General features: G+C 43.6%; 2 protein-coding genes and 1 long non-coding RNA gene across 3 annotated transcripts in view; 2 read left to right on the forward strand and 1 right to left on the reverse strand.

Moving 5' to 3' along the window:
- The window catches only part of 5-HT2B (5-hydroxytryptamine receptor 2B), a 58539-nt gene extending 53303 nt beyond the window's left edge, over positions 1-5236 (forward strand). The window contains exon 7 of the mRNA XM_020957297.2: positions 777-5236. Within this exon, the coding sequence (XP_020812956.2) occupies positions 777-2157 (1381 nt within the window). The 3' untranslated portion in view covers positions 2158-5236. The remainder of the gene's footprint in view (positions 1-776) is intronic.
- A 6373-nt stretch (positions 5237-11609) lies between these two features.
- Or85e (Odorant receptor 85e) lies at positions 11610-13132 on the reverse strand. The gene is made up of 3 exons (XM_020957535.2): positions 12336-13132; positions 11741-12281; positions 11610-11684 (listed from the first exon to the last, which is right to left on the reverse strand). Exons 1-3 carry the CDS (start codon positions 13121-13123, stop codon positions 11610-11612), a joined length of 1404 nt encoding a protein of 467 aa, XP_020813194.2. The 5' UTR covers positions 13124-13132.
- A 2101-nt stretch (positions 13133-15233) lies between these two features.
- LOC147644156 (uncharacterized) lies at positions 15234-15691 on the forward strand. Its single transcript, XR_015271029.1, has 2 exons — positions 15234-15394; positions 15468-15691. It is a non-coding gene; the product is annotated as an uncharacterized LOC147644156 (long non-coding RNA).
- The last annotated feature ends 79 nt before the right edge of the window (positions 15692-15770 follow it).

The raw sequence follows: 15770 nt of genomic DNA on the forward strand, positions 1-15770 counted from the left end.
CACAAATTTTTCACAGTGCACCAGGGATAACGGAAAAAAATAAGGGGAAAAAAGTATAATGAAACATGTTACACGGCGGTAAGCCGCAAAGAGCAAACACAAAAGTGCTGCCTACTTTTCAGGGCGGGCGAATGAGTGAAACGAGCTGACCACAGGGCGTGCCAGCTGAATTGTTCACTGCTACCGGGTGTTCACTGCATTGTGTAGGTGCTTCCCCGCTTCGGAATAGAGTTTGCCAATCGGCTGCGCAATTTTAATTAAAAATGTACACCACCAGAAGAAAGAAATCGGCGCAGCTATGGGCACTAAATCAATAAGGCAGCGGGGTGTAACGTAGTTATATTTAATATACTTTTATTAATAAAACCACACGGTTTCCTTGGGGCATATATTGTTTCGACTCGGAAAAGCTTTTAAAGAAAAACTGTGGCTTCTTCGGGATATAGTTTAGCTTACAAAATCTGCTAAGCTTGTAATTGGCCTAATTGTAACGCCATCGCGTAGGCTAAAGGCAGTCAAGACTTATTCAACTGTGTATGTCAATTTGACTTTGTTTCTATTTCTAAAAAAAAAAAAAAAACGGGAATGTATAACAAATAACAATCCAGTAAGGTGCAAAATATTAATTCTTTTTACAATTTCAAAAGCTAAAACTTTCATATTTGTATGGCAATTTATAATCATTCAGAAATCATTATTTAATAAGCATATCTTTAAATTCTAAAATATGTAGTATGATGGCTTTTTAATTATTATATTATCTCCTTCATTTCTAGCACTCTCTCGCAGCTCTCCCAGCGACTCAAAGCCTACAAAATGCGCCGGAGAGCTTCGTCGGCGGTTTCTGGACGCGATCGACGCTCCGGACACGAGGACGCTGACGAGGATCTGGACACGCCATCGTCGACTCTGCGCCGCCACAAGCGCCACAACAGTCTGCCCAAGAATGCGCTCTACCCGCGACACACCACAGTACAGGAGAGCCTCGACGACGATGACAACAACGACCATGAAGACGAGGAGGAGGAGGAGGATCGAAGCGGTCTAAAGGCCACGGCAATAGCCAAGGGCTGTCACTCGGACACCGAGTTGGATCCACCTCAGAACCCCAAAAAGTGCCACGTAAATGGTCAGGATCACCCTTCGGACTACTTGCAACTGCCATCCGTGTGCACATGTCCCTATTTCGGGGACAGGCCCCTCCAAAATTGCGTAAAGACCGCCGAGGTAAAGATAATTTCGTCCGCTTTCCGGGTGACCACGACCACCACAGCGACCACAGCTGTAAGTAGTTCGCCCAGCGAAATGGAGCTTCTCCTGCGCAGCGGTGGTGGCAGCAAAAAGGCTCTAACCTCTAGTGTAAGTGCAGGAATAGCGGGCGGTGGTGCGGGTGGCTCCGCAGGCGGAGCACCTCCATCCACCGGTGGCTCCACCCTTAGTCCTCACTCAGCCCACCAACAGGGCAGCTCCCTGACAGTTCAGAGCGATAGCAGTGGTTACCTAGCCGCGCCCGGAACTCCATGTCCCGGGCGGAGAAAGCTGAGTATCTCGAAGACCGCCTCGGTGGTCACCTGGGATGCCAGCCGCCATCGAAGGCGTGGCAGTAGCTTCGGTGGAGTGCGCACCTCCTTGCTCTTGACTCCCACCAAGACGGCCACCGCCTCCACTTCATCAACGCCACTGCGGAGATCGGCCACGCTGAGGAGCCACCAGAACATGAACTACCAGGGTGGCGGGGAGTGTGGCGGAGGCGCCAAGACCAGGACCACCACCTCATCACCGTGCATGCTGCAGAGACAACAAACAGTGCGATCTCATCACTCGAGGAACTCCAGCGTGATCTCGAGAAACTCGTCGCGTCACGGCAGAATCATACGGCTGGAGCAAAAGGCCACCAAGGTCCTGGGCGTAGTTTTCTTTACCTTTGTGATCCTGTGGTCGCCTTTCTTCGTCCTGAACCTCCTGCCCACGGTGTGTGCGGAGTGCGAGGAGCGGATCAGCCACTGGGTCTTCGACGTGGTCACCTGGCTGGGCTACGCCAGCTCCATGGTCAACCCCATCTTCTACACCATATTCAACAAGGTGTTCCGGCAGGCCTTCAAGAAGGTCCTGCTGTGCCGCTATTCCAGCACGAGTGCCTGGCGCCCCAGCAGATAGCAGACGCCCGTGAAGCCCGGCAAGCTCAAGGCCAATCCGCACAAGTGTTCCAGTGTGGACTTCCAGGAATCCACCGTCCCGGTCCAGCCTCGCCCAAGGACATCCCCCGCGGCAGGCAGAGGGGTCCTCAAGAGAAGCGTGGCAGTGACGAGCGACAGATAAATGCACCGACCGACGTATACGGAATCTTTGGGGATGGAACACCACTACGCACTCACTCCCCCGGAGCAAGGGTGGTCGAAAGCCCTTGGGGCTTATGCGCTTATGTGCCTCTAATTAATTTCAAATTCAATTTGCATTCCATTGAAAGGACATTGCCCAGGAGTGAAACCCACTGGATTTTCAAAGCTCTCGGATTGAGTATAGGATTCCCTGAGAATTTCGATTGTTCTTTCTCAACAGATATAACACAATAACACAAATTCTAAGTAATAGATCATTTACTCACTGAGGAATGTACAGGGAAAACTCAAATACAACACGGCTTTGTCATCGAAGGTCAGTTTAAACTTACCGGAAATATGGTTTAAATATTCGATTACTAACAGTACTTAAAATTTTTATTCATTTTCTAAAAATTACCTAAATATTGCTGTTCCTATTCGTGTTATATTAGTTTCTTTTAGAATCTGTGAGTCCGTCAGTCCATTTTAACAACAATTTTGTGTGTTTCTTCAATGCTTCGATATGTCTCATTGAAAATTTCAATCGATAAAGTCTATTTGGTTTGGAATTTGGCAATTATGCATTAAATTTATGGGGAAACTCTCTCTCTCTCTCTAGCCGCAAATGCACAAAGAAATTCATTGGGACTGGGTCCCATTAAAGTAACGGACACGTACACAAATCCACGGCAATTTGTGACTTTTGTTGTTTGTTCGTGTGGTTGCCGCTGCCCTCGGCCCCGCAGATTGCTATTTTTATTTGAAAAGTTCATTCATTTTGTTTTATTTCTGTGGGAAAATGAAAAATTTCAGCTGGTCACGTAAGAATTTGACGGCCCCTCGAGGCTGTGGATTCAGCATCCAGTAGTCGGTAGTCAGTAGTCAGTAGCCAGTAGCCAGTAGCCAGTAGCCAGGAGCCAGTAGCGAGGAGCAAGTGAAGAAGTCGGCCCAGCTGCTTAAAAGACATCAAACAACAACCAAGAGCCATTACAACAACTGCAATAACGAAAGCCGGATGAAAGTTTTCAATGTGCGCTGCCAAGTTTAGAGCTTCTGGGCTGTGAACGGGCCTGAAGGCGGGCGGAGCCCAAATGATAGGTAATGACGCCATTAGTGGCAGCCACTCAAAAAGCCTGTCTCGATGACACCTCACAAACAGCCGACAAAACTCGTACCATTTTTGCTGACAAATTTTTAGCGCCTGCAAGCTTTGCCTCAGCAGGCGGCGGCGGCTGGAAAATGCTGAAAAACAGACACAAGGAAAGCGAGGCCGAAGCCATAGCCCCCGTGGCACTTGAAAATTTATAGCAATTTTATCGCCGGCGGAAATATTTTTTCCACTTCATTGAATCCCTGGCAGAGGCAGGTCGCGGCTAGGTCACAAAGTGTCGCACTCGGGGAACTTCATTGAACTTTAATGGCAGGCCGCCGGGCAAACAACAAAGGCCGTCAAAGACACCCGAGTCCTGAGCCCCACATCCGGTTCCTCTATCGCCGCTCCTTCTGCTGACTCGGCAACATATGGTCCATTCGGGGGAAGAAGGGTGTGAAAGGAGTAGGGGAAAATCCACTACAGCAGGTCGAATACCCTGGGAAAAGTATTCGTTCAGAGTAATTTGAATACAACATGGTTTCTATGTAGCACCGAACCAGCTTTAAAACCCATTTTATTAAAAATACTATAAATCTTGTATACTTTGTATAATAATTTGTAGTAATATTGCCAGCAATACTTAGTTGTGCTCAACATTTTATACAAATTTTTCGCTTTGTTTTCAAACAAATAAATGCAAGGAAGGAAAGATTATTAAGGAAAGATTATTATTCAGTCTTGTAATTTGTGTTCTTGCGTACTTCCCACTTTCCATCCAAATATTTCACATTTCCCTTCGGAGAGGGTATCAAAAAAATCTAACAGAAACGTAACCAAAGATAAGGCATAAAAATACTCAAGGCCTAAGACATTGCATGAAATTGTACGAATCCGAAATCAACTTCACAGTGACATACTACACGTCGAAAACGAATTTATAACAAACTCACTGGAATTAAAAACGAAATGTCCTGAGTGCTACCTATTAAGACTCTGTAAATTGTAGATTCATCATTGGTTTATGAAGTAGTAAATAAACCAAGAAGGGGAGCATTGTGACAAAACGCTTTTACCAGTAGACCTAGTTGTAACGAGTGGCATTTCGCAGATGCAATCGCCAGCCGAAAACTGATCTATGCAATAAGATAACCCTTGTAAATACTTTAACCCGCAAAAATAACACCCCTGGGGCAATCACTTCGTGTACTATTAAAACTACTTGTGTCTGCATAAAGGTTACGATTAAAGTCGAGGAGGTGCCTCATCATGCCGAGCCCTGATTAGATTAGATTAGATTGTTTCGAATGGGGCATGGTCGGGATGTGTTTTTGTGATTTGGCGACAGATGGAACATATTTATCAGTGTTATAACCAGTATAAACACACATCAAATAAAATACACCCAGAGGACAGCAGGGATCATTTATACTGGGCCAAGCTTGAGGTTTTCATCTGCTGCGAAACTTTCGAATTTGTGAAAGAATTTAGAATCCACCCGAAACCGAGTTGCTTGTGTGTTTTACATACACATGTAGATGTCTTAGCCCTAAGAAGCCGAACTAATCAAAATCGCTTTCGTCGTGACAGTTAGACACAAATAAGGACACACAGAGCAAATAGCCCGCAAGGACATATCCCCATATAAGTAAATGTATATGTATGTATTTTATGGTAGCCGTAGCGAGTCCTTCCTAACCTAAGTCAAAGACACTGAACCGTAGATAATGAGATATGTGAAACATATTAGCTATAATGTATTTTGATTTGTACAAGTGTTTTCTGATTATATTTGATTTGTATTAAATGTGCATTACATCATTTCCACGATGAGTTTTATTGGGGTTTATGACTCAGCCTTCGCTGATTGCAATCGCAGAAATTACACTCAGTCGATGAAGGCGTGAAAAGCACCACAAAGGAAATTCCCGCTCCGATGGAAAAATGAGAAATTACGACGGCAGTCAGTTCATATGAAAGCCACGCATCGATATTCATGGGAATTACACTCAATTAAACATCGCTGAAAGCACTTTGTTTTCGCAGAAACGAAGAGATGTATAGATCCCAAAATACCCACGACTACATTCTGCAACAAAAAAAAGGTAAAGAAACACATTGAACCAAACTATGAACTGTGACCATGAAGGGCAATGCAATGCTTTTATTACAAACTACTATTATTTCGATTTTATCGATTTTTTTTCTGGGACTAAAAATAAAGTCCCCTAACTGACAATAATTCCATTCAAATTGTGGGTGTTATAAACCACAATCTGCGAGGCAAAAATAGAATTTCCTTTTGTAAATAGCAGGAGTAGTTATGAAAGTGCCCAAGCGCCACAAGTGGGCGATGATATTACGTATACGCAACGACGGCCAGCGGAAACGGCACTCCATTGCAGTGTGGGCGACCCTCGGAGTTGAAGTACTGAGATGCTGCATTAGCGTCACAAGTTAAATGATAATTATTCCCGGGCACTTGACAAATTAATGCACACTAATGCCGCACAAATTTGATGCTTGCTTCAAGAGGCCGCAAAAATCTCTGGGAATGCGCTTAGCAAATCCCCGACAAAGTTGCCAGAAAAGAAAATCAACCAAAAAGGGGGGAAAGAAACAAAAACCCGTAAAAAATGAGCAAAGTCAAAATTGAGACTACTCAGCGCCTCTTAATTTTATTTGCAGCTTTAAGGGCTCGTAAAGTAGCGCGGAGCCAGCGTGGAGGCCGTTTAATGGATTCCCCTTGCCCTTGCCTCTCAGCCCTAGGCCCTCGGCCGAGCCACTCTGCCGCTTATTCCTCGGGGGAAAAAGACCCGGCCCACTTGAGGAAAAAGTTACTGTAATAAACGGTTTTTGTGCGAAGCGACAACCACGCCAACTTGAAATTTCTGGCTGCGAGAACTCGAAAAAAAGGGGCAAGTATTCCAGCAACTGTAGTGCACTTTCGGGCGCTTTTAATCTGCGCATGTGTGTGTGTGCATGATAGAGGTCCTTATTTTTTGTTTGTAAATATTTCCGGTTTTCGTCGAATGCACCAGCGGTTTGTGGTGTAAACGGAAAAAATCGACGTGAGGCAGAGGCTCTTAAATGTTCGCGCAAAAACCATTCACAATTCTTTGTTTATTGGCCCTGCATATCAGCGGCCCGACAAAGGGAAGGAAGAGAAGCCGCAGTAATCGTTAAAATATTTTCGTTCGCGAATAAAGTGTACTGTTAAGGTCACCCCGACCTGAAATGCAACACCAAAAGATACAGATACGAATATCTTATTTTAAATTTTACTAAAATCCAGAAAAGCCACTGACATACTTTTGCAAATGTCCCCTTTTACTTCCTTTAAGGATAATAGGAAATGCCAAGACTATTTTCCATAAACTAGATCCAATTCCTTGTTGCAGCTAGAGTTCAGCGTGCAGACCACTTATTCTGAATGCGAGGGCTGATTGCGTAATAGGATTTCGCCGTCTTTATGTTCGGCTGCAGATTCCCATTTGTCCTTGGCTTTTTACCAAATGGACACACAATCGAGTGTCTGTATGCATGTATTCGTGTCTCTGGGAAACGGCAAACCGAGCCACCTGCCATGAAACTGTGGGCATTGATTGCATTGATTTATGGCCCAGATGCTGTTCCCTGGCGCTTGTTGCGCTCTTCATGGCCATTTCGATTGGCTCTTTGCATCAGCACAAAAGGCTGAATCGCAATGCCCTGCCGTTTCTCAAAGTGCCATGCAATTTTGCAACATTTTAAAGCCGCTTTGCGCCACAAATCCCGCCCAACCACTCACCACGCGCTTGTCCACAGACGATAGTTGCTTGATGGCCTCACCAGGATCGAGTACCAAGTCGTTGCCAGAGCATAATGCAATATGAGCAGGTTGAAAGGCCTTCAGCGTCCTTTCCGTTGCCAATTTCTATTCAATTACGCGAAATAATCAATGATACAAAATATATATATTTTAGTTGTAACGACAGTCTTCAATCGAGAATCTTCCCTTCCTCTGGAGGGATCTCTTCTTTCATTATTTGGGAAGATAATAATTGTACATCAATATTTACTTAACTGCCTAATTTTTTTCATTTGAAGCAGTTTTTAATTTGTTTCATTCGAAATCACAACAACTTTCGTATTATATGTAACCTCTTCAAGGTATTTCTATATTTAATGTCCTTTTGGCAATTTTACTCCATTGCAAAATGAGTTCCCATTAGGGTATTCCAAATAAAATCATTCAATGAAAAAGTATCCCCAATTTTAGACCACTTTAAAGGTAGCCGTTTTATACCATTTTACGTCCCCATTATAAATATTGAAAGAGATGGTTATTCGATCGAAAGGAGAAACGCTGCCGGCGTCTAATTGAATGCTTGCATTTGAATGCGTCTCTGACAAGCCTAGGTGAACAGGTAACGAAGAAGCCATTAACAAGGATTTCCACTCACCACCCAGGTGGCTTTGCTAATGGCAAATTATATGCGGCTTTGCTTTGCTTTCCCTGTGTGAACATATCGTCGGGGCGTTCCTTTGTCCAGACCGCAGGCCGAAGCCCACTGACTGAATCGCATGCAATTTATGTGACATCTCGACAAAGCCCAAATTCACATACACGCACACGTACGTACACGTACGTACACATGTACGAACAAGGACGAAACCATATTTACCTTTTTGTTTGGGGACCGACACTGCGAATGCGACATGTTGCACAATCCAAAGGCAATTATGTTTGAAATTCAGAAGCACATTCCATTACCCGCCTAGATGAAGGGAACAGCATGCAAATGTAATATGGAGTAATAATGAAATTACCCAACAATAGCCGGGCTCTTTGACACCAGACCAGCTGGGGGCGGGGTGTCCTGATTAGATTACCGCCCACCGAGTGGATGACGAAACATCATTTCGACAGGTGCCTGTCTGGCCCTTTCAGAGGTGTGAATTGAATCTGGGTTCATTTGATCTCAGCTCAGGTCGGATAGCAAAAAGGAATTTATAATGCCTCGGATGACAAAAACTAGCTTGTCAGTTTTCTATTCTCTAAATTCTACTAAACTCGCAGCCATTTTTGGGCTGGTGTAAGAATATTTAATTTAATATTCAATACATACCTAATATAATAAATACATATGTATATATACATTTTGTTTCAATTGATTTAATTGTAGGAAAAACCAAATTCCAAATCACTGTTATGCTATTCAATAATCATAAATTCTTTTGAACCCCGACAGCTCCTCTTATTTTCCTTGGGCTTTTCAGCAATGCGCGGTGACATGCCGCTGCCGGGGCCTCATATTGATTGCTTTCAATTAAAATACCGCCAGCTGACTGCTGAAAAAGTTGACACGGCATGCCTTTGTGTTAATTTAATTTTAGAAGACTACTTCAAAGTTGGCAGCCACTGGGCGGTGGGAGAATTTGGAGGGATATTGACAGCAATGCCTGCGGCTAGATCCTGTCAATGCTATGCGGGCCCTCTACACAGTTTTCATTGGCCCACTGCCAGGACTCTGACAGGACACTAAGGGAATGGGAACGGGAAAACGAACGAGAACGGCAACATCAACTGGACACGCTCGATGGAACTGGGAGGAAATTTTGTTTTCATTCATCCGCTCAACTTTAATACACTCAGTTAAAGGTTGTGTTGGAAATTGAATTAGTTTTATAATAAAAATATATTTTCATTGGCTCTCAGGACTTAAGAACTACTAAAATCAATCAAGCTGAAGATTAAAGAATCTGAAATAACCGTGTAAAAATGCTTGCAAGTAGTCGTCCATATTGATCCATCTCTTTTTTATCTAAACCAAGTATTCTTTGATCAAGTAGGAAAGATACTCTTGAGTGTGCTCTACTATGAAATATCCGCTGATCCTTGACCGTTATATATATATAAATGGTTAATATATTTATATATTATATTTTGAAAGATATTTGGGTTTACTTTCGCTGAAATCCAAAGTCCATTGCATGTTACCACTCAATTAAACATTAAAAAAATATGTATTTAAATATTTTGTTTTGTTTTGTTTTCACTTTTTACAATTTTAGTTTCACCGACGAGAAAGATAGGTTTAAAATGTATTAATCGATCCTAAAGTAGCTATAGGTACCCGATTTATATATAATATAGTATAAGTATAACCAACATTTTCAAATCATGGAAAATGGCTATAACTCAAAGTATACTGTTTAAGTTGTTGAAAAATCTGGCCAATAATTGTTTCCTTATTCTTTTCTGCTCGTTCTGTGATAGAGTCGTATAATTCTCTCCAACTTTAATACTACATTCCTGTGTAAAAAAACGACTAAGAGACTAAAACGAAAGAAAAATAAAATTTATTATTCGACTTCAGTTTACTTTTCACAGAATATTATTTAAATATATTTTTTAAATCCGGTTGTGTATGATTTTTGGAAGCGGAATAGCATGCTGGAATTTAAAGTTAATCATATGTGTGCAAAAGATTTGAATGTGGTCACCAAATTTTGTACCACTAGCTCTTATAGTCTCTGATTTCTGTTGTTTGTTGCTAAATCGACTCGGATAGTGATGCTGATCGGGAGTATATGTCACTATATGATTGGATTTGTTCTCTTCTACCTTTTACATACATTCTCCTTAATACCCTTGTACTCTCCGGAAAGTCCGTATACAAAATCGATCATAATAAGTTTTGTAATTACAACTATACGCACCTAATTAATTAAACATTCAATTTTTTCTTGTGTAAGCTCACTGTTAGGGCTTGGGAACATATATTTGCAATAGTTCTGGATGGTTTGATTAATCTGATCATTGTCCTAGCTTAAGTCTCCGTTGGTGGTTCTTTGCAAATGCAGTGGCCATTAAATGCATTATTTTCGCAATTCAAATGCTAATCCCATGATAGCTGTCCACTTTGGCGGCGATGTGCCCCAAAGCCCTTGGCTGGCAAGGTTCTGCAGAGCTGTAGTACGGTTGCCATGCCAGCAACTGGAATCTGGTGGAGAAATATGGCCAGGACATTTGTCGACAGGAGCAAAGCTCAACTGAGCACTGCGCTTATCAAATATGATGTAATATAAATATCCTGCTGGCTCCGGCAGACACGCATAAAGGTAGTTAGCATGAAAGGGACGTGGAAGCGGAAGTGGAAAAAGTGAAAGGCATTTCCGCAACGAAACCGAGCCAAGCGAAAGCACAAAAAGCACAACAATACGAGGGAACAAAAAGGTAATCACCCAGCGCAGCGCCCAATGTAGGCGGCAAAAAATGAAACAAATGAGTCTCTATAAATACTCACGTTGCAATGGGGAAATGGGTAGACCTATTCCAAGGCACTTCCCATTCCAAGTCCCAGATCCAAAGTTGGGCAAGTCACCCAGGCAAGAAGGAAAACTTTTCCCCTCATGTGTAGGTATGTATTTGTGTCTGTGACACAATGAGAAATGCAAAGCGCAAATGAGTTGAAAACTTTGCCATAAGTTCGTGTGTACAACGTGCAATCGCAAAATTAAAGCCGACTTTTAGGCTCTTCCACAATCTGAGAACTTTGCCCAACAGATACGCGCAGACATGGCAGTGCTTCCATTTTTGAGTGGGTACATTAGCTTAATCCACGATTCCGCCATGGGAAATATCTTTGTAGCTCTTCTTATGCAGATTTGTTGCTGTCATTATAGCTGGACATTTTGAATATTTGATTAAACAAAATGAGTAATTCAAGTAACGAATTTAATTTGATATTTCCAGTAAGATGCGAAGATTGTCATTCACAATTTAATGCCCTTTTAAAAGCATGAAATATAAGCAAGAGGATTCCCATAGGTTTACTATTGACTTTACAGGCTTGTAGTTCATTATTAAATAGTACACAAAGTACCCAGGGTAGGGCATCCAACTCGTGCCTTGTTGAATAACTACCAAAATATTCGAGACGGAAACTCCCCCCCACATTCTTGGAAAAAGGTCTTTTTATCAGTGACACGCCAAAGGCAAAAGAGACATGGGACTTAGAGCCGTCTTTTCGGCTCGCGGGCGAGCTGGAGACAGGTTCCACGTCATCTCCCCCGGTGCTGCAAATTGTTAAATGTTAAGCAAACAATAAGACGCGGAAACGCAAATATTATTTGCATTTTACTCGACTTGTTTTTAATGTGCAGAATAAATACCAACGTGAACAAACAATGTGAACGAATGCGGTTCCAGCTTAAAGATCCGTGTCGGTCTTCTTGGCCGCCAGCTTTTGCAGCAAAGTCAGGAAGCTGAAGGCCTGTGTAATCACCTGTGGAGAATCATTTTTAAATATCACTTATGTATATTGTTGTTCTAGCTTTCTACCGATCTCAGACGATTCACGTCCATCACATAAAACTTTCCCGCAGTCACATAAACAGCGCGACGACTATTGACGAGAAAGATGAGGATGTCCTGGCGGATGTGGTGGGCGTGCTTCCACCAACTGCCCCTCCAGAAGGCGTCCCCGGACCGGACGCTGTGCCGGCTCAGTAGCTCACCGCAGTAGGTGAACATCAGGAGCTCGAAGAGGGTCAGTCCCAGATATTGCAACTGGTTTACGATACGCAGCACCTCGCGCGTCCCGGACACGCCTACGAAGACCAGCAGGCACAGCTGGAAGGTGATCTGCAGGGACTTGACCAGACAGTACGGGCTGAACAAGTCCTCCAGCTCCATGGAGCAGTGGAGTATGAAGCGGTGGAGGCGCACGCACTCCACCAAGGCATCGTGGAATGCATCACCCTGACTGGGACTGAGTCGTCCCGCACAAAGTTTCGGCAAATCGGTTGGGTGCTCCGTCAGTACGGCATATTGGTTTAGCTCCCGGGTAGAGTCCTCCAGCAATAGCTCCCTTTGGAGCAAACTAAAGTATCGCAGAAGATGAAGAACTTACTTGAGCCCACAGTAAGCCTCTTACCTTAGATCCTTCACAGAGACACCGGAGAGTAGCCTGGCATGGGCATCCAGGTTCTTCAGGCTGCAGTAGAGCACATCGAACTGGCCGAGGAGCAGCAGACTTAGAGTCACGAACAGCGATCCCCCGAAGCCGAAAGTGACGCCCACCAGAATCTGGCCAAAGAGCTGGGTGGCATACACCGCCGTGTAGGTTACGGGGGCCATGGCGTCGAAGGGATACCAGCAGAGCAGCGGTAGCGTCCGAATGCCCAGGATCAGGGGCGAGACGCCCCAGGAGATGACGCCCAGCAGGCAGGCCATAATCCACACGGTTGTGAAGGTTCTGGACTTCCGGAAGGCGGCATGGCTACTTACGAAGGTAACGCCGGCAAGGGAATGGTGCCGGTACTCCCGATTGATGTGCTCCATGTACGCCAGCAGACGCTTCGACCGAATGCACCAGTAGATGGTGCCGTAGCCGGTGAAGAAATAAATGATTGTCATGGTCAAGGCGTCGGTTATGCCCTGCAGCTCCCCCGTCGGAAGGACGTCCAGCGTCGTTTTGGTGAAGAGCACGCCCAGGTGCAGCGATGTGAATATTACCATCGAGCAGTAGGCCCTAGCCAACAGTCTCCCGCCGGATCTCAGCCAGTGTGGCCACCACTTGGGCAGCCTAGGCGACGGCACCATTCCCATGGCCAGCTGCAGGCTCGTGAGCAGCCGGAACAGGTCGGAGTCCCGAGCCGGATCCAAGGCCCCATCGTATCTGATGTCTGCATCGACGTTTCCGTGGAACTGAAGGCTGGCCATCGACTGGGCTCCGGGATTCTAATCCGGAATCAAACTGCTTATGAGCTGCTCCAGCCTTGGCGCACTGCTTTTTAAGCGCCCCTAAATTTATGCATTAATGAGTTTTTAAAAGTCTTCCCCTTTTTCAACTAAGGTGTCTGGTTGGGCGTGTCTCCTAATTAACTGTCTAAATGCCTAATTGACTTTCCAAATTGCCTCTGAAACAACGCTCGGCGAAGTTGGCAAATATTTGGAAATACAAAAGTCAAGTTTTACACGAAACGTACTTTTACTTGCAATTAGCTCAAGGCCGTAGCAGGAGTCGGGGAAAGGTTAACACGACAGATAAAAGTTCATTCCAACCAAATGAAAACTTTGTATATGTTAAAGAATGTATGTCTAAGAGCAAGACAGATGTATTCATAATATACAAAAACTATTTTTATACCCGGTACAAAATCATCTTAGGGCGATATCGATAAACAATGAGCATTAGTGAGCATTAAGACTGTTGTGCGTGCAACATTGATTTTCGACAGAACCAATAATTGTTGCTCAGCAAATTCAATATTTTCTTGTGGCTTCCGCCATGCTAGATTAAATAGATTTTTATAGATTACATTGGAGCATTACCAAGAGTCATTAAACAGATGACTTTAATTAAAAAATGACATTCGTAGAACCTGTTCCTGTAAATTAAATTAATTAAACAATTTTCAAAATGTTCTTTAAGGATTACAATTGGCACCCACCACCACCACACATATTAAACCTATTGTTACTTCCTGGCACGTTTTCAGGTGGCCGTCATTGTGCGATTTCTCATTGAGGAGGACTTGTACGTCAACGTTGACCTTCGACCGACGTACATGAGCAATTAGAGACAGAAATATCCTCAATGGTAATTGCCTCGCATTTTGCATTTATTGAATGTGGAATCCACAAAGGGGGTACCCCCAAGGACCTGCCAGTGACGTGGCAGTCGACACCGTTGAAATTGGTCATAGAAAATGCTAATTGCCGAGTGAACTTCGCACACCTTGCAGGTGGGAAAATTCTCCATGCGGAATAACCGGGCACCGACCATATGTTTGCGTGTCGCGACTCGAGATCATGTAAATTAGTTCTGGCCTGGAGCCGTTTAATTAGCCCACAGCGGCATGCAATTAATTGTAGAAAATATTTAAAGAGCCGCCGAGGTTGAAGGCGAGTCGTCAGCGCGAAAATGTATGCTTCTCCCGGCCAAACATCAAATATAAATGCAAACTAATTCGATTCCCTGCGGGCTTCCTTTTATTTCACAAAATTGTTACACACTGTTGGCATAATGGGCCATCAAATGCCCAGCTCCCAGATCCCAGCTCCTGCGGCCTTATGTCTGAGTTATCTCTGGTGCTTGGCAGCTACTTGGCCAAATTGTTGCCGGGCTGTAAATGGCGAAACTTTACAGCGCACTCGTCCACCACCACCACCCACGTACATAACCTCCTCATCCGCAGGAGAGCCTGCTCCTGGGCAATACATTTTTCGTGTCAGTCGGTTTCATTTCTTATGTACGTGCACTGAGAAAACCGCAATACCCTAAGCTAAGGACTTTTTGACCTAAGAAAGTTTTGTCCCAAGGGACCTGAAATGATCTCCAATATCCTGCAACACTGCAACACTTCTTATAAAACAGTTCAGAGCTATTGTTTTGGTTGTTAAGCCACCTTTAAATATTTATACTATATTCCATGGAGGTAGCTGAAGTTTCTTCAATTCATCAACAATATAAATATAATATAAAATCAAAGCTTTGTCGTAATTTTTTCGACTGTTCGTTAAAGTTTTGCGGCTCAGGATACCGCTTCTTCAGTCTGTCAGCCGGTTCTCACGCATGTCGAGAGCTGTTTCAAGAGAAATTTACCTGCTGTGATTTACTCAATCAACTTGTGCGCCGTCCCAAAACAGCTCAGGTTGCCTTTATTATTTAGACATCTTTGTTGTCTCTGCTGATGCGCCTTATGCGAGTTTAATGTCACTTGCCTGGCTAAACAAACTTGGCTGCCACATTTAATCTGCATAATTTTTATGAAAATTACAGCCCAGAGCAGGGAGAAATCGGTAAGCAGGCAGCGGAGCAGGCAGAGGATACAATTTCACTCATAGACAAAAAAAGAAAAATGTATTTAAAATGTACAGCATTTGTTGGTCTATATTGCTGCTTTAATTGCTGTCCCACGTGGCGTATGCCTAATGTAAAATGGAATTCCTCAAATCCTTCAAAGAACCGACTTTATTTTTTATGAAAAAGTATGCACCATAAAACTTTCAAAGAACTCATACTGACTGGATGTTGATGACCTTTCCTTTTTAATCTTTATAGAAAAAACTCGTGTGAAAATAAGCCCTGGGAAAATTATGAATTCATTTTCAAACGCTTTTTTATTGAATGTTTGTCAAAAATTGATTGCAATAGTTGTGCAACCAAACCAACCGATCCCGTCCCTATTTATTGTCCACTTTTTGCCACTCACGCAATTTAATAGTCAGTCATTTTATATGTATGAATTCCCGTAATCCGGTGATAAAATAAAAATAACAAAAGCAGAACTCATATGAATTTTTCTTTGACAGCACCTGGCGAATGCACAGTTTTTAATTAAGCGTCGCAGTGAGAGGTGAAAAC

Source organism: Drosophila serrata, unplaced genomic scaffold (genome assembly GCF_035046125.1).
Source record: "Drosophila serrata isolate PLE 108 unplaced genomic scaffold, ASM3504612v1 contig_228, whole genome shotgun sequence".
Classification (NCBI taxonomy): domain Eukaryota; kingdom Metazoa; phylum Arthropoda; class Insecta; order Diptera; family Drosophilidae; genus Drosophila; species Drosophila serrata.